Source organism: Bacillus rossius, chromosome 3 (assembly GCF_032445375.1).
Source record: "Bacillus rossius redtenbacheri isolate Brsri chromosome 3, Brsri_v3, whole genome shotgun sequence".
Lineage (NCBI taxonomy): Eukaryota > Metazoa > Arthropoda > Insecta > Phasmatodea > Bacillidae > Bacillus > Bacillus rossius.
Window position 1 is genome coordinate 97337962 of NC_086332.1, and position 16687 is coordinate 97354648.

A 16687-nucleotide genomic window follows, 5' to 3' on the forward strand; every position below is an offset into this window, starting at 1 on the left:
CATAAATGTTGCTATAAGCATAGGTAATGCTTATAGTTTTTTTTCATTATAGCAGTATACAAGATGGTAGACATGCTACATAACAAATTAAGCATAATATGACTATACTGGTCTTGTACTATAAAAAAGTATGGCTGCCCTCTAGTGTGTGTTTTGAATTTGGTGCCTAGTACTATAAAAAAAATAAACATGGTAGCCGCATAGCAGCCAACACTATATTTTAAATTTTCCGCCTAGTACTTTAAAAAATTAAATATGGCCGACTACATACGTTTTTAAAACTTCCACAACACAAAACATATTTTTATAAGGATATATACAACATCTCAAATTATTATTTCCAACTGGCATTGCTGACTACCAATCCAAATGTTGACAGATCGAGTCCCCGCCACCGCGATACCTTCCATTTTTGTACTTGTAAAAATAAATGTGGTGCGCGACACTAGCGCTCCCTAGCTACCTTAATTAGAACCAAGATGCCGTCGCCCAAGCAGACCACCCTCCACGTGACGTAAACAACCACCTGAGGATTCCCTCCACTTGGCTTCCGGCCACGCCCCACCTGGTTACGTGGTGCCACGCCCACCTACTGCCACGCCTACCCGGACACGTGGTGCCACGCCCACCTGTTTGATTGTTTACTGTGCCCCAGAACCAGTTTGCTCCCCCTACTTGCTTGATACTCGCCAATGCCATAAGTTAGCACAAAACAATTACTGTGCAGGTTCAGAGGAAAGCTAAGGAGGGTAAAAAGGAAAAGGATTGTTTTTTGTCATGGGTTAGCTGCTCGAGGCAAGGTGCGAAGCTCAAATGTCCATTGCCTGCGACCCTAACACCGGATAATATATGTAAATTCATTTTTGAATACATTTTTAAACATTATAAGCCATACTCGTTACTGCACTGGCGTATGTCCAAAAAATGGCATTAAATCAAAATTCCCCATTGCATGAATCATTTAAAGAATGTATCAATGCCCGGTATGTACCCGGTATACATTTTTCAATTAGGAAACTGGAAAAGAAAATGATCATTCAATCTCAGTGTTCTAATAACTTGAATTTCCTTTGCAAATGTTGTAGCAATGGTTTCATCCAGAATGGACTAACTGTAAAGTGTCTTGTTAACAGCAAACAGGCTTATAAAATCACAGCAAAAGCCAGTTTCAAGCTTTTAAATGAAAGAATAGCTTTTCACCATTGACGCAAAACACAGCTTTGCAATTAAATTTCTGAACTTCAACTGAAAATCCAGTCACTACTTAGCACTAAAGATTTCAGTAGTATTTACCAATCTACGATATCCTGAATCTAATGAAGAAATCACTGAAATGCAAAGATAACCAGATACAAAAATTTGCCACACTGCTAGGATCTACAGACCGAAATGCACATCCAACACCAAATTTAACAAATACAGTTATAAATACATCTAGAAAAATTATTTCAGAATGCGAAAATTCTGTTTTAGAGAAAGGGCTTAGTTTCAGTAATGCTCCTCATAAAAAAATGTTTTTAGACATAGTTTCTTCTGTATAAAGTGCCATATTCAAACTGCCAGCAGTCGAACAGGAGTAGTTTCAGTGGACCGTTCGGACTGCCATTACATCAGCCAAGTCACCCAAACCAAATCTTTCCTCTGATGAGCTTAAAGCCATCAAAACACTGAAAGCAGATTCTGACATTGTTATCCTTCCCACTGACAGGGCCGAGCCACAGTCATACTAGACAGAACAGACTATGATGATAAAATTACCAACCTGATAAACTCAGACAAATATGTACGTCTGAACAAAGTTCCAACTTCTAGCATTGAACGCAAAGTGCACCAGACAAAACGTCCTAACAACTCACAGCAATAAGCCACCTCACATTTATGGCCTACCAAAAATCCATAAACCAGGCCTGCCTTTGTGACCTATCATCAGCTCTTGTAATTCTCTATGCCAAAAACTTTCAAAATTTCTGCTAAAAATTTGTGAACCACTCACCGGCCAAACACCTACCTTCGTTCAAGATTATGGTCATTTCATCTCCATAACCAAGACACTAGAAATAGCACCAACTGACATACTCGTAAGCTTTGATGTTCAAAGACTTTTTACTAATGTGCGTGTACCGTAAACACTGTTGTGGAAATCAAATTGGAATATGACCACACCTTGTAAGAAGGAACAGAAATACCCATTCCATCACTCATGGCACTTATTACGCTCTGTGTCAATACAACCTATTTCCAGTTCAAAGAGGAATTATAGCAAATTGATGGAATGGCAATGGGTTCTTCACTATCTCCCTTCATGGCCAACATTTTTATGGAGAGTTTTGAGCAAGAAGCACTGAACACAACCAACACTCCACCTAAAATCTAGCTTTGTTATGTTGACAACACTTTCTTGTTTGGCAACATGGTATAAGAGTTTGCCCAGTTCCTCAATTCTCTCAGGCCATCTATACAGTTCACATATGAAATGGAAAACAAATAGAAACCTTCCTTTCCTAGATGTCCTAGCTTCCAGGGAAAAGTGCAAAATCGCCACTAAAGTGTACTGGAAATCAACTCATACAGCCAATATTTATTTCAATTCTAACCATCCGAAAAGCACCAAAACTGGCATAATGCACAGTTTAACTAACCGAGCTGAAGTTATTTGTTCCAACAAGCAATCAGTTGCCCATGAACAAAATCACTTTAACTATGAACTTCTAGCTACCCACCTGACATTATAAAATAGCACATGACATCAAACAAATCTAAAATCATTCAACAAAAAACAACAGATAATTCATGTGGCTCATTATTCTCTATGTTCGTGGTCTCTCGGAAAAAATAAGACATTTGAGAAACAAACACAGACTATCAAAGGCATGATTACTAGTGTAAAACCAGCCACAGATAAGTTTCAATGTCAGAATTTTGTGTATCAGATCCCCTGCGAATGTGGTTGTTTGTACATAGGAGAAACTGGCAGTGCCCTCTCAACACGCATTAAGAGGCACAAAAATAACATAAAGAAGGGTGAAACTCAAAAATCTAGACTTGCCGAACATGCCTGGGACAATAGCCATAGAATACTCTGGGACAATGCTGCACCACTCATACAGGAAGAGCACCCAATAAAATGTAAACTTAAGGAATTAGCATTTATTGTCAGCAATAGCAATATTATCAGTAAACAAAGCATTGAATGAAAAAATACATGGATACCTTTAATAAAAGTAGAAATCAATTTACCACAGAACTCAGTTGCAAACTAACAACCCTCACAGCAATACACCAGCCAATAATATCACCCCTTTTGTGCGTGGCCAATCAGGATAGCCCTCGCCTGCCATTGGCTGTACAAGGAGAGGAGCTCCAACATATATAAACCCATAGTTTTTCAGTGTCCAATGTTTGCTATGTTGTACAGGTTTGCTGTCTGCCTGCATTTAATCTGTCTCGTCATTGTTAGCCCACTATGTTCGTCTGGGTTGTTATTTTATTTTTCATGATTAAGTTTCTTCAATAGAATTCTTGTGCAATCCATGCTGTCGTTATCCATAATACTTGTTTAGTTTCATAGTTGGTTCTGTTTGTCTGGCATCAGCTGATTCAGTCTTGTTTAATGTAAATTTTTTATCATCGTATTTTATTTATTATTTTGATTTTCGGAATTTTTCCATGACAAACAGTGCAAAACTGCAATGACGTATGTCCAAAAAACTTCAATAAATAAGTGTCTGTAAACCATTAATTTATCATCATTATGCTTTTGCATGAGGTGAGTGAGACATTATGTATGGGCAAAGTCTTTTTACTTGTTTAAACAGCAGCTTCATGGCCGATTAACCCTGTTTTCTGTGCTTAGATGTGTGGATCTTTGAGTGGGTTGCCTTAGGGAGGCTATCCCCGACAGATCAAACATGAAACTCATTTGTGGGCCTTACCTTGCTCGATCAATGACACAAAATTCTTTGTCATAGTTTCACTGTGACGAAAGCTGAAGGTGGCTGCAAAATAGCATTGGTAGGCTGCATTTAACTATTATTAAGATTTCAATAATTTAATTTCATTATCATTAAGATTTCTTTCATGCACTCTTCCTCTACTTTGTTGTACTTCCTTTCCTCTAGAAGTTCCATACAATTTCTGTATAACTTTTTCTGTAATTTTTTTCACTTGTTTACTTGCTCTGTTTTTTGCAATGATCTCCTAAAATGTATGATTCACAATGAATGTCTTACACATTTTAAAAATGTAAGTATCTCCTGGTTGTCATTTCACATTAGTGTCTACTATAGAATAATTCCTGCCCCCTGCTGCTAATAACAATTAACTGAGAGCGTTTAATGTTGGTGATGTTTTATTAATATTTCATAATTAATTTATATTCCTGTTTCTTCTATTATTCATAGGCATTTAAGGTCTTTTGTTTATGCTCAAATGTTAATTACTATTGATTTTGGGTATGTTTTACAAAAAGATTAATGTATATTAATTACTATTTTTTCATTATAATTTGTTAGGTCTGTTAATATTAATATTCTATTAATTACATTTTTACAATTTTAAAGCATCTTCTGATTAGTGAGGCTGTAACATTCTTGAAGGTTTAAAAAGAAAGGAAGACAGGCGACACACGGGTGTGACACCTCTAATCAGTAAGTTATTTTTCACTCCTCAAGTTAGTGCATGTTTGGAAAAACCCTACATGTAAGTGCGCAACTGCACAGCAATGGACCAGAACTTTTGCTTGCGCTATCTCGCCAGCCAGTCAGGACGAGCCATACTGTGGTGTGATGTTACTTTCCAAATTTTAAGGGAACAAATGTTTGAAACACACTTTTCTTATATGGTCATGTAGCTGGTTATATTTTGTGATATTGCTTTCCTTTGTTTACACCGTTGTAAGGGAAGGCAACTTCGTTGTTCAACTAGTTGACACTCGATTGTCGCTGCGTGTGGCAGTTTTGTTGGAAGCTCACAAAAAAATATGTGTAAAGTGACGGATATTTTCACGCCTGCTGGTCAGAGCCAGACTGAGTTTTAACCATTTTTAAAAATTAGTTTGGACTTTCTTTTTAACTCAAAATTTTACCCCAGGCGTCGGCATCGGTTCAGCGTGACAGTCGTTACCCTCCCGGGATAATTCTGCAGGTTAGTGAGCCTTGTTAAGAAAAATTAATTAAGGGACTTAATTTTTTTTGTTATTGAGCAATGAGCAACAGTGAATATGTGCCAAAAATTAACTGCACAGATGTAAGTGTTGATCAACATGTTGTTTTGAAAAAATCATAATAAAACAAAAGACCGTGCAAAAATATATTTTATTTAAAAATTCTAGCAGAAAAACTACTCTATCAAAAGAATAACTCATCCTCAATTTTCATAAACAGATGAACTTAAAAATATAACTTCAACATCATCATAAATAAACTTTCCAGTGATTAAAGTGTCTTGTTACTATTCTGAGATTCTGAGCCGGGCCAACCTGGAATGTAACAAGTGTTTTCTTTCACATTTCATCTGTTATTATTCAGATTATTTCCCAAATACTTGTTATTTTATTATTATTATTATTATTATTATTATTATTATTATTATTATTATCATTATTATTATTATATTGTTTTTCTGGTCGACAGTGAGGTGATGAGCTAGGGAAACAGGCCAAACTAGACTAGGGACTAAAGATATTAAGGGATGAATTAGCCATGGTTTCTGGTAAAAAGTCATTCTAGCAGTTGCTTTTAGTGAACATCATGGAATACAGTAAAGGGTTTAATGCACCACTTTGCTTTGTTCAAAAACTTGATCTTATTTTATTTTCTCTATTTACATATTTTCATGCTCACTTTTTTCTCTATTCTCATTTCTTGTGTTTGTCAACTTAATGTTAAACTTCAAAGTCATACATTAATTTGATTACTCAAAACCTAAATTTAATTGCTCATATTGATCCAGTGTTAGCAATGGTAGATTCCACTTGATGCTACACATAAAATGCTTTGTTCGTACACTCTTCATCTGCACATGCCTTACATTGTTATAACGCCTGTTGTTAGCTATATTTTCAAGCACTATAATCTTGAAACAATATCATGAGAAATCATGAGAATTCAGCTTTAGTCAGTATTGCCATGAGCAATGCTTAGTTGTTGCTTCCCCTCATCACTCTTCCTAAAGAGTTATCTGCACTGCAGTACTGAAGTAGCTTGCCTGATGCTCACCGGAGTCCTGTGCTCCCTCTCAGACAGTGAGGAAGAATCCTGGAAGCTAGAGTTGGTGCATGGATGCCAGTTTGACTCTTGCCTTTGCTCGCTGCAGGTGCCTAGAGCATGCCCCAGCACTTAAACTGAGGAGTGTGATGGTGCCCTTGACTCATACAAACATCTGTTGCCATTGTGTTGTCTCAAAGACAATTTTCTGTAATGCACAACTGGTAACAGTGTCCTGTGCCTCGAGATACTGTCAGCATTTGAGATTCACATGTATGTTTACATATTTGTAAGCACTTGTGTTTCGTACCCTGTTGCTTGCTTGTTATTGTGACGTGGCTTAGTTTTTAGTAATTTTGAGCGGTGTTGTCACAGAGCAGTGAAGAGTGTGCTGGTAATGGCAGGGTCTCTGAAAAGAGAAAACCCTTTCATACGTGAAGACGTGGTTCTGATCCGAGCGTTGCGAGACAGCAACTTGCCCAAGTTCCTTGCGGATGATGCAGTGCTTTTCAAGGCAAGCCATTCTGATGAAGATCTCTGCTTAAATCTTTATGCATAATGGTTTAGCTTTTCTCATTTATTATTTATTTGGTCACTATTGCTTCAGTCTGTACGTATACTTTAACATTGTTTTGCATTGCTATTTTTCTAATATGGAAAATTTTTTAAATAATTTATCACTGCACTGTATTAGAAAGCTCAACACATTATTATTTAGATATTATATATTTTGCTTGCTTTTGTAGAAAATATACAGGCAAGTTATTAATGAGTGTTTCACAGTTACTTATTTGGTCGATTTTTACTTGTGAAATTTCAAGTATCAGAAACACTTAGAATTCACAGGTTGCTAGATAGTCTAAAAGAGAATGCATAAAACTTGTGTGAAGCATAATGACTTACGAGATACATTTATCAAGTGAGAAAAAATGTGTTAAGAAAGGATTAACTGTGCCAATAATAGTGTAACGTGGAAGGGTGTTACTACTAGTCTACAAAATATCAAAGAACAAAATACTAACTGTTTTGTAATAAAAAACTTCAGGTAAACTTGCACCATGTATTTTTCATGTAAAACTACAAAATGAATGTAACTTATAAAACAAAAATAAGGTACTCAAGAGTCTCCGCTCATCTTTACATCCAATTAATCTGGATAGGATTGGAAAAAAAAAGCAGTATATACTGATTTTCGTAGATTCAAAATAAGGTCTACAGATACAGTAGTATGAAAACTAAAATCAAGCTGTTTGGAAAGAAAAGTTGTATTTTTGTAAAAAAAATAATTTTTATAAGTTTTACCCATTTAAAACTTGTATTATGTGCATTATAAGACAAATAATTTTTAAATTGAACTTTTGATAGTACGCACAGGGTCCGGTCCCATGTAGTCTGGATTAGCAAGAATTCACTGTAGAACCAAACACTGTATGAGGAAAGGGAACTAAACGAGTAAATGTGATTTATGTTTTAAAAAGCTGGACTGCCTTAACTATCCATTGCCAAAGCTTGTAACAACCCATGTTTCTGCCCTCCCCACTTTGTAAATGACTTTATTAAATATATATATGTTTTAAGTTTTCTGGGAAGTTGTAAATAATTGTGAGAAGTATTTGTTTGTGTGTTCATGTAATTTTTCATTTAAATAATTTTATATTGGATAATTTTCTTCTTTGCTTTGTCTGAAATCAGTCTGATGCAATGGTTTTTATTGGTTGCGTAAGCATTAGAAAGATACAAATAAGTGTTGTGTATGGGAAAGTATTATATGTCTTGTGGGCAAAGTTTCAAAGCATCATATTCCATTTTCAGACCGAAAAGGGTTTTGTCATTGGTCATTATTTTAAGCTACTCTATGATTGGTTGTTGATGGCATCAGGACAACAGTTTTTTTTCCCATTGGGCAAAAAGCTGTATTCATAGGTTGTCATCTGTGAGATTAAACTTATAGTGGCAGCTCTTCAAGGTAAATTTTTATGTAGTGGAGAGAATAATTTCATACCTGTGGTCCAGGCCGCTCTGTTTTTTTTAAAAATCTTATTTCAGACAGTCAACTAGAATTGTATGATCACAGGTGGCAGGGAAGGCCTATAGTGGAGCCTTTTCAGTAAATTGGTGGCCATGCCGTGTAGACCATGGTCTCACGACCATCTGTACAGTGCATCGCAAGCGATCGCAGGATTTCATCAATGAACTATAGGCACCGTGCACGCTACTCTGGCAGCGAACATGGCAACTAATAACTGCAGGATCGCAGGAGTGAAACACTGCACGTCACCAGCCTTCAGGAGAAATTGTCAAAATGATACACATGTACATAATCAGACACTTGTGTTTTATTCATTCCCAAAGCGGAAAACTGAAGAGGAACTAAAGGAAATTTGTGGTTTAAAGCTGTATGCCTAACATGCTTATAAAGTATGATAAAGTTAAAACAATTATATATATACACTATTAGGAAGTCCATTAATTTACTCATAAACTATGTGAAGATTATGTTACTGGTGTGGAAAGCAAATATTTTACTTAAATTCGTGCATAGTTTTTTTGCGGTGATAGTAAAGGGAAGACATGTGAAAACCAACTGTAAATTAATAGGAGAATTCGTACATTTCCGTGCTGTAACAAACATATCTCAAAAAAAAAAAAAAAAAAAAACATAAAACAATACAATAACTATTTAATTTTAGGGATGTCGCATCCTATTATACATTTTTTTACATATGATCCGTGAGCAAACTTTTCCCATTAAAATTCATTAATTTGAAGGAAAATATTTCTTACAGTGTAGTGTGCTTTTTTTTAATATAAAATTTAAAAAAATTACTAAAGTAGAAGCGGGTACAGGATATTTTAGATCTATCTTAGGGAATATGTCATTAATTTTTCCTTAGAATGCTTTTCTTTTACAGTTCTAGTTGATCATATTTTCCCCCCATGTTTGTGGGACACCAGTTTTCGAAATAATTTTTTCATTCTTAATTTAGTAAAGACGGCAGCAATGCATTTACAGAAGTTTCCAAGTCCTGCCAGGCAAGGACATTTTACATTTATAATATTTCTTCTGCCGTCAATTTACGAAAACAAAACAATAAAAATCAATATTCAAAAATAGTGATGGATAAATGCAAGAAGATAAATTATTTAACTCAAGAGTTACTTGGTAGGAAGGAAGAGAAAAATATATTTGCCGAATTACTTCTGCTTGTCACCTCTCTTTACTTCCTTGACATTATTCATATGACCACTCATAGACGGATTTAGAGGGGGGCACATGCTGCCTCTCCTCCCAGAAGGGTAATACGACTTCTGAAGTAATAAACTGGTAATAAACTAGGTCCAGACTACCAATGCTGCTGCCCCCCCCCCCCCCCCCCCCTCCTCTACAAAGAGTCAATCCACCAGTCAGACCACTAAGAAATTTTTCCCTTTCAATAAACTATTCTCAGTAATTATAATATATTTGAGCAATAGGAAATTGCATGTAATTTTAATATCACACATAATTATAGAAAGAATTTGTCGGCGTACTCCATGTCTTGGAGATTGGTGGGTCGCGACAGTCCTGCGAGTTGTTTGTAAGTGAAACACTACACAGTGCCACTAGTACGATTTCCAGACCCGTGCACGGTGCCTACAGTTAAATACTGTGCCTAAGTAATTAATCATGCTGTTTGTGCAAGTGAAGTTGTTTTACTGTGAATATGTGACTTTTTGTCATGTACTGGTTTTTGTGGTCCAAACAAGGGTGGCCTTTATAACATATGAATTCTTAGTGAAAGATAATAAAAAGCAGTAAAAATCACTAACTATGTTTTTGGTCTGCTATTGGTGGCCATCTTAGTTCTGAAGTGTGGAGGTAGGTAACCTTTTTTTTCTGTAACATAACTAATATTTATAATTAACTCAAAATCAATCTAGGCCAATTTGAGATAGTTGGAGGTCTGGTTTGTTACAGGCTATTGGGTGGGGCTGATGGTTGTGTGTCAGCACAGCTGCTTCAACCTGGCAACACTGAACCATGGCAAACTTAACAAAAAACACTACAACTTATAGTAAAGCTGAAATATCTGAAAAACCTTCCTTCAATCTGATGAACCAACTATGACATCACCAGCAGATGACAAAATAGCACCAACATAACACTCCTAGCCACGTGTTATTTAAATACACACATGACAACTGTGGAGCAACAACCTGTGGAGCAACTATGTGTTGCTGGGAACTACGTTTAGCAATCACTGGTCATCATCCTGCTTCTCCCTTCTACCACTGGTAGCCCCAGTTGTCTTATGTTCCCTCTACTACTGGCATCCAGCTATTAAGAGTATTTATACCTACAGACACAATGTGGGTACTGTTGGTTTGTGGATCGGGTTGACGTATTAAAAACAGCCAGAGTCACATTTTCACATGATTTATTACCGAGCTATCCCGTGAAAGAATACATATGCACGGCCATCTTGGCTTACAACTAACTAAAAAACAAAACAAGTACTACTCTAGTCACAACAAGAGGGTGATACATATTTACACAGCATGTGTTACAATGTAGTATTAAGATTTAATACCCAACACCCTCCCTTAAATCTTAATTTTATCTGTGATATCCTTCCCTCAGGTTCAACATTTCATTTATACTTTCATGAGGCCAGTGTCATCAAGACATTTTTCATGTTTATATTTAGGTAGGGGTTTTGTCAGGAAATCAGAAACATTTTTTTTTCACTGGGTACATAATTGACACAGATGTTACCATTCTTAACATGTTGCCTGATAAAATGATGCTTTATGTTAATGTGTTTCGACCTCTGGTTTACGATATTATTTTTTGCGAGTTCAATAGCTGCCGTGTTGTCACATATAACTTGAATGGGGCCTTTCACAACACTTGGATCTAATTCTGTTATTAGGGCCTTCAGCCATAAGGCTTCTTGGATGGACAACGACACACTCATGTACTCTGCTTCACAGGTTGATTAGGCTACATATTCTGTTTCTTGCTGTACCAGGAAATAACAGAGTTCTGAAGTTTGAAACAGTAACCTGAAACTGAGTACCTACTGTTCAGTTTATTTCCCCAATCAGCATCACAATACCCTACCAGATCACTTTTACCCTTTCAATCATATTCTAATCTGTAGTCCAGTGTCCCCTTAATATATCTTAAGAGTCTCTTGACTGCAGTCCAGTGAACCTCTGTGTAAGAGTCATTAAACCTACTCAACATGCAGGTACAAGATACTCTCTATCGCTTCCTGGTAGGGAATCCTTTTCAACTTCTCTTCATCTTCTGCTTTTCTCTGTTCTGTAACGTCCAAAACCGGGCCCAATGGTGTGCCTGCTGGTTTCGAGTGTTCCATGTTGAATCTCTCCAGGATGTCTTGAGTATAGCTCTTCTGTGCAATCCATAGTTTTTGATTTTCTTCATCTCTTGATGTCTCCATTCCCAAGCATTTCTTTACCTTTCCCAGGTCTTTCATGTCGAAGCTTTTCCTTTAAGTTGTTCAGCTAATTTGTGGTCATTATAAAATATTAGGAGATCATCCATGTAAACTGGGACATTCAGGGTGGTTCCATTTTTCTCCATCTTGTAGATGCATGGATCTGCTTTGGATTGCACTAAGTTTGATTGTACTAAGACCTCATGTAGCTTTTGGTTCCAGCAGCGGCCACTTTGTTTCAAACCCTAAATGGATTTTTTTAACTTCCATACCTTTCCTTCTTCACCTTTATGCACCACTTCAGCGGGAGGTATTACATAACAGTCCCTGTCGATTTCTCCGTATAGGTAGGCTGTGACGACAGCCATATGGTCTATGGATAGTCCCATCTTTGCGGCAAAAGCGAAAAGATACCTAATTGAAGTATATTTTGCCACCAGGGAGAAAGTCTCATCATAATCTCTTCCAAAGGTCTGGGCACATCCCTTCACTACGAGTCTTGCTTTGAACACCTTTTTGTTATCTTGTTCCTTTACTTTCAACACCCATGTCGTCTTTAATAATTTTTCGCCAGTAGGCGGGTCGACCACTCTGAAGGAATCATTTTTTCTTTAGGAAGTCCATTTCACTTTTCATGGCTCCTTCCCAGTCTGTTTTGTGTGGCCAATTCATTGCTTTTATCAGTGTTGTCTCATGGGTGTCATTGCAGTTTGTGAGGTTGGTTTCATGATCCGGAAATATTTTTGGTTTTTGTTTTCGTTGGTATTTTCGCAACACAGGTTCACTTTGCTCTGTAACAGTCTTTTAATTTTCACTTCTTTCTTTCAGATTTTTGAAGCCATGGAAGGGCTCATCTTCCAATATACTATCTGTTTCCTCTGCGTCTGTACTCTCCTCTGTGAACACAACAGGATTTTGTTCGATTTCTTTTTCTTTGGTTTCCCATTCTAGAATTTCCATACCTTGCTTGTCTTCAAAAAACTTCACATCTCTTGAGATTATCACTCTTTTTGGATTTGTAGGATTGATTAACCTGTAGGCCCTTGACTCTTCACTGTACCTACAAGGATACATTCTTCACTTTTTGAGTCCAACTTGGTCCTATTTTGCTTTGGGATGAGCTTCATTGCTTTGCAGCCAAATGTCTTCAGGTGTGATATGTTTGTTTGTCTCCCAGTCCATATCTCTTCCGGTGTCTTCCCTTTTACTGCTTTTGTTGGACTTCTGTTTTTAAGGTAGGTTGCGGTGTTGACTGCTTCGCCCCAATATTTTCTGTCCAGGCCAGTGTCTTCTAACATGGTTCTCGCTTTTTCTATCAGGGTGCGGTTCACTCGTTCACTGACTCCATTTTTCTCAGGTGAGAAGGATGTTGTCCTTTCATGAATTATGCCACAGTCCTTCAAAAAAGATCAACGTTTTAAAGGGCACCACCCCATGTGGGCGTGCTCATTGGTCCGCAAACATCCGAATGTACTAATTGGAGTACCCCTTTGGATTTAATCCCTGCGTGTTTGCTATAGGAATTTCTACACTGTTTTCCAACAAGCTATACAGTCACTGTCCATGTCATCGCTGAACTCCATCCCAGTTGACATGCTCCTTAGTTTGTTCATGGATATTCTGTTCAAATGCCCTAACCTTCTGTGCCACAAATTTATTGGCAGACATATTGTTGCATTTTTTCCATTTACATCATGAGCACTTAAGGCATCACTTTGGCTGCAAGTGCTCCTGATGTAAGAGTAACACTTCCCTTTGTAAATACCCCCTTAATTTTTAGCAGTTGTAACTACATTTCCCTTTATTTGGCATTCATCATACAACTTGCAAACCTCACTATCAAAAAACACCTTCAGTCCCTTGTTGGTCATCTTGCTGACAGACAACAGGTTTGCTAATAACTCAGGTACATAGAGAACATCAGATATGTTGACTTCACTCTTGAGTTTGACCAACCCTGCACCTTCAGACATTATTTTATTATTGTTTGCTACAACTATTTCTTGTGTGTTTTCCTTCATGTCTTTTATCCAGTGCTTGTTCATCGTCATGTGGGATGTAGCTCCCGAATCCACTATCCAGTCTCCGGTGCCAGTGGTCACTGATGATAAGGCTGCGATTAGGGTGGTAGGTCTGTATTCTGTTGCATTTGCCCTTCTAAAGTGGGAGTTCTTCTTCATACAGAATTCATTTCATTTATGCCCTTTTTTGTGGCAGTTGAAACAAATAATATGGCTCTTGCATGCATCTGCTCTATGTCCCCTCTTGTTGCACTTAATAACACGTGATAGTTGCTGAATCATCTTTCCTACCTTTTGATGTCAATGCTGATTCCTCGGGGCGTTGTGGTTTCGCCACTTTCTGGATGAGTGTTGATCTTATATAGTCTGAAGTAGTTTTTACTCCTGTGCTCTCCTTTGCCATTAGCATTGGTTCGTAATCTTCCGTTAAACCACTCAGCATGATGACGCCTAGAAATTCATCATCAATATCGGCATGTATTGCTTCTAGCTTCTGCGACAGGGACAGAATTTCGTTCAGGTATTCTTTCATACAGCTGAAGTCCTTCAGTTGTATTCTGAATAGTTTTCTAAGTAAGGATAACCTTCTTGTCAGCCCTTTGTCTTCGTAGGTGTCTTCAAATTTGGTCCAAACTTGTTTAGCTGTTTTGCAGCTTTTTACTTTTGGATATAGGCTTTCGTCAATCATCAGGCAAATCTTGGATTTTGCCTTTTTATCCTTGGTTGTATCTTCCTCTGCGCCATTTACACTCGGCCACAAGTCCTCTGCAGTGAGGTACATTTCCATCCCGAACTTCCACGGACTGCAATTTTCAGTTCCTTGCAGTTTTTTGATGACGGGCAACCAGCTGATTTGAGCTTCCCTTGATTTGTTGCTGGCCATAATTGGTGATTTTAACTTTAACACGGGTTATCTTCGGACATTTTCACAGATTCCCGCGCTTTCTCATTTGTAAACACCGTGTTGCATCTGCCACTTTTACGCTCCGATAAACTATCACGCCGAGAAAAATGTGTTTTAAACTCTGACAATCTGCTGGGCCCATAACCTTTTGGGTTGTGGATCGGGTTGACGTATTAAAAACAGCCAGAGTCGCATTTTCACATGATTTATTACCGAGCTATCCCGTGAAAGAATACATATGCACTGCCATCTTAGCTTACAACTTACTAAAAAACAAAACATATACTACTCTAGTCACAACAAGAGGGTGATACATATTTACACAGCATGTGTTACAATGTAGTATTAAGATTTAATACCCAACAGGTACCTACGTAATAAAAATTATGAAGGAGATCGGTTGTAACTGTGGAGAGGTATCCTGAACTGCGATCGCGCACTATTCTTATTATATATCCTAAAATCTACATTGGAGTGTACTACCTATTTATCTTTATGTCACTATATCTTTTTTGGTTTATACAACTTCAACAATTTATACTGAACTATTGAGGCAGCACCAAATGTGTCTGTGCCACAAGGACCAACTCCAGAAGAGAGTAATTACGTAGTGTGGCCCGGCAATGGTCCATGCAAGGAGGAGGTGCTGCCACAGCAGCTGTGCTCTGGCTCCACTCCCCTCGTCTACCAGCCATTTTCACCAGCGCAGCATTTCCCACCGCATGGGATCACTTATAGCTGAGTTAAATGCAGTATGGCCTGCTCCAGTGTAGCTATTGTCTGAACACAACCCAGGAACCAAACTGTGGAAAGACATGCAATAGCGACATAACTATACCGATATGTTTGATGACATAAAACTTTATCATTATGATATTTATACAATTGTTACATAATATTTATTAAAACAAATATTTATAACTACTTCGAAGGAATTTTTTTACTCTCTCTCTCTCTCTCTCTCTCTCTCTCTCTCTCTCTCTCTATATATATATATATATATATATATATATGAGGTAAGTGTTTTTTAGTATTTTATGTGTGTGTTTGTCAGTCGTTCTGGTATGTGATATTACATAGTGTCAGCTAGTTTTGGTCTCCAAATGTTTTGGCTGCCCCTAAAAGTCCACAGTAAAAAAAAAATTTAAATCCATATAAATGAAGCTATGCCTAACCAACTTTAAGGGCTCGGTTCAAGGTCACGGTTGTGATTCTGTCCCGCTGGAGAGCGCTAGTAGTCGCGATCAGTTGAACACTCGTTATCACGGACATATATTCTTCCCGGGCGCCGCTGTCATCCGGGTAGAAGCGGGGGGACACGATAATTACAACGCGGTGTTGCCAAGCGTTATCTGACACGTGACGCTCGCACCAAGGGCTATGGGCTACCGAAGACAGGCGGTTCCGCGGTCGCTCTGCTAGCTATCCGAGGGCAGCTAGGCAGTGCCTTCTGCTTCTGCGTGTGCTATTTGCTTGCTGGTTTAACCATGGATATATTGAATAACAGTCCGTGGACCATTTGGCCGGCTGGTGGGAAAGGCAGTCTGGTACGATTAAGGAAAAGTTAAATAGAATATTACCTACAAAATTATATTAAAATTTAAAAAAAACACAGAACTAAGGGCAAAATCCTAATATAGTGATTCAAGAATTAAAACAGAATTATATTTCTGTGTATTCTCAGTTTAAAGTTATTTCCATAAAGGACATATATATTTATTTCAATGGTTTCGATTTTGGCAAACAATATTTTAATAAGTTAACGTAACTTTTTTTAGTTTCCTGATATCATCATCCAATCGGTTTTAAGTTCAATAAATATTTGATACATTCAGCAAAATACGTACCGTTTGTTTGTTTCAAATGTTACTATATTTATATAAATTTTAAATTGTACCGTATTAAACTAACACTGGATTGAAAAGAATATGCTGTGTGACAAACAGAAATTATTCAGTGCAATATATACTAATGCAGGCTAATACTTTTTTACCAATAATTTTTTTTTTATATATTTGAGGCCTATTGACTCGCGTTTTGATTAGGCTGGGACTATATGTTACAAAACGCAAGCAGAATTAATAATAAATAAACGACATTTTAGCATTTTTTCTA

At 37.3% G+C, this 16687-nt stretch overlaps 1 protein-coding gene across 4 annotated transcripts in view; it reads left to right on the forward strand.

The window, feature by feature from the left end:
- Positions 1-16687, forward strand: part of LOC134531065 (dynein axonemal heavy chain 6) — a 491808-nt gene that overhangs the window by 196597 nt on the left and 278524 nt on the right. For all 4 annotated transcript variants that reach the window (XM_063366586.1, XM_063366584.1, XM_063366585.1 and 1 more), the window contains one exon: positions 6579-6717. In XM_063366586.1, coding sequence (XP_063222656.1) covers positions 6579-6717 — 139 coding nt within the window. The remainder of the gene's footprint in view (positions 1-6578; positions 6718-16687) is intronic.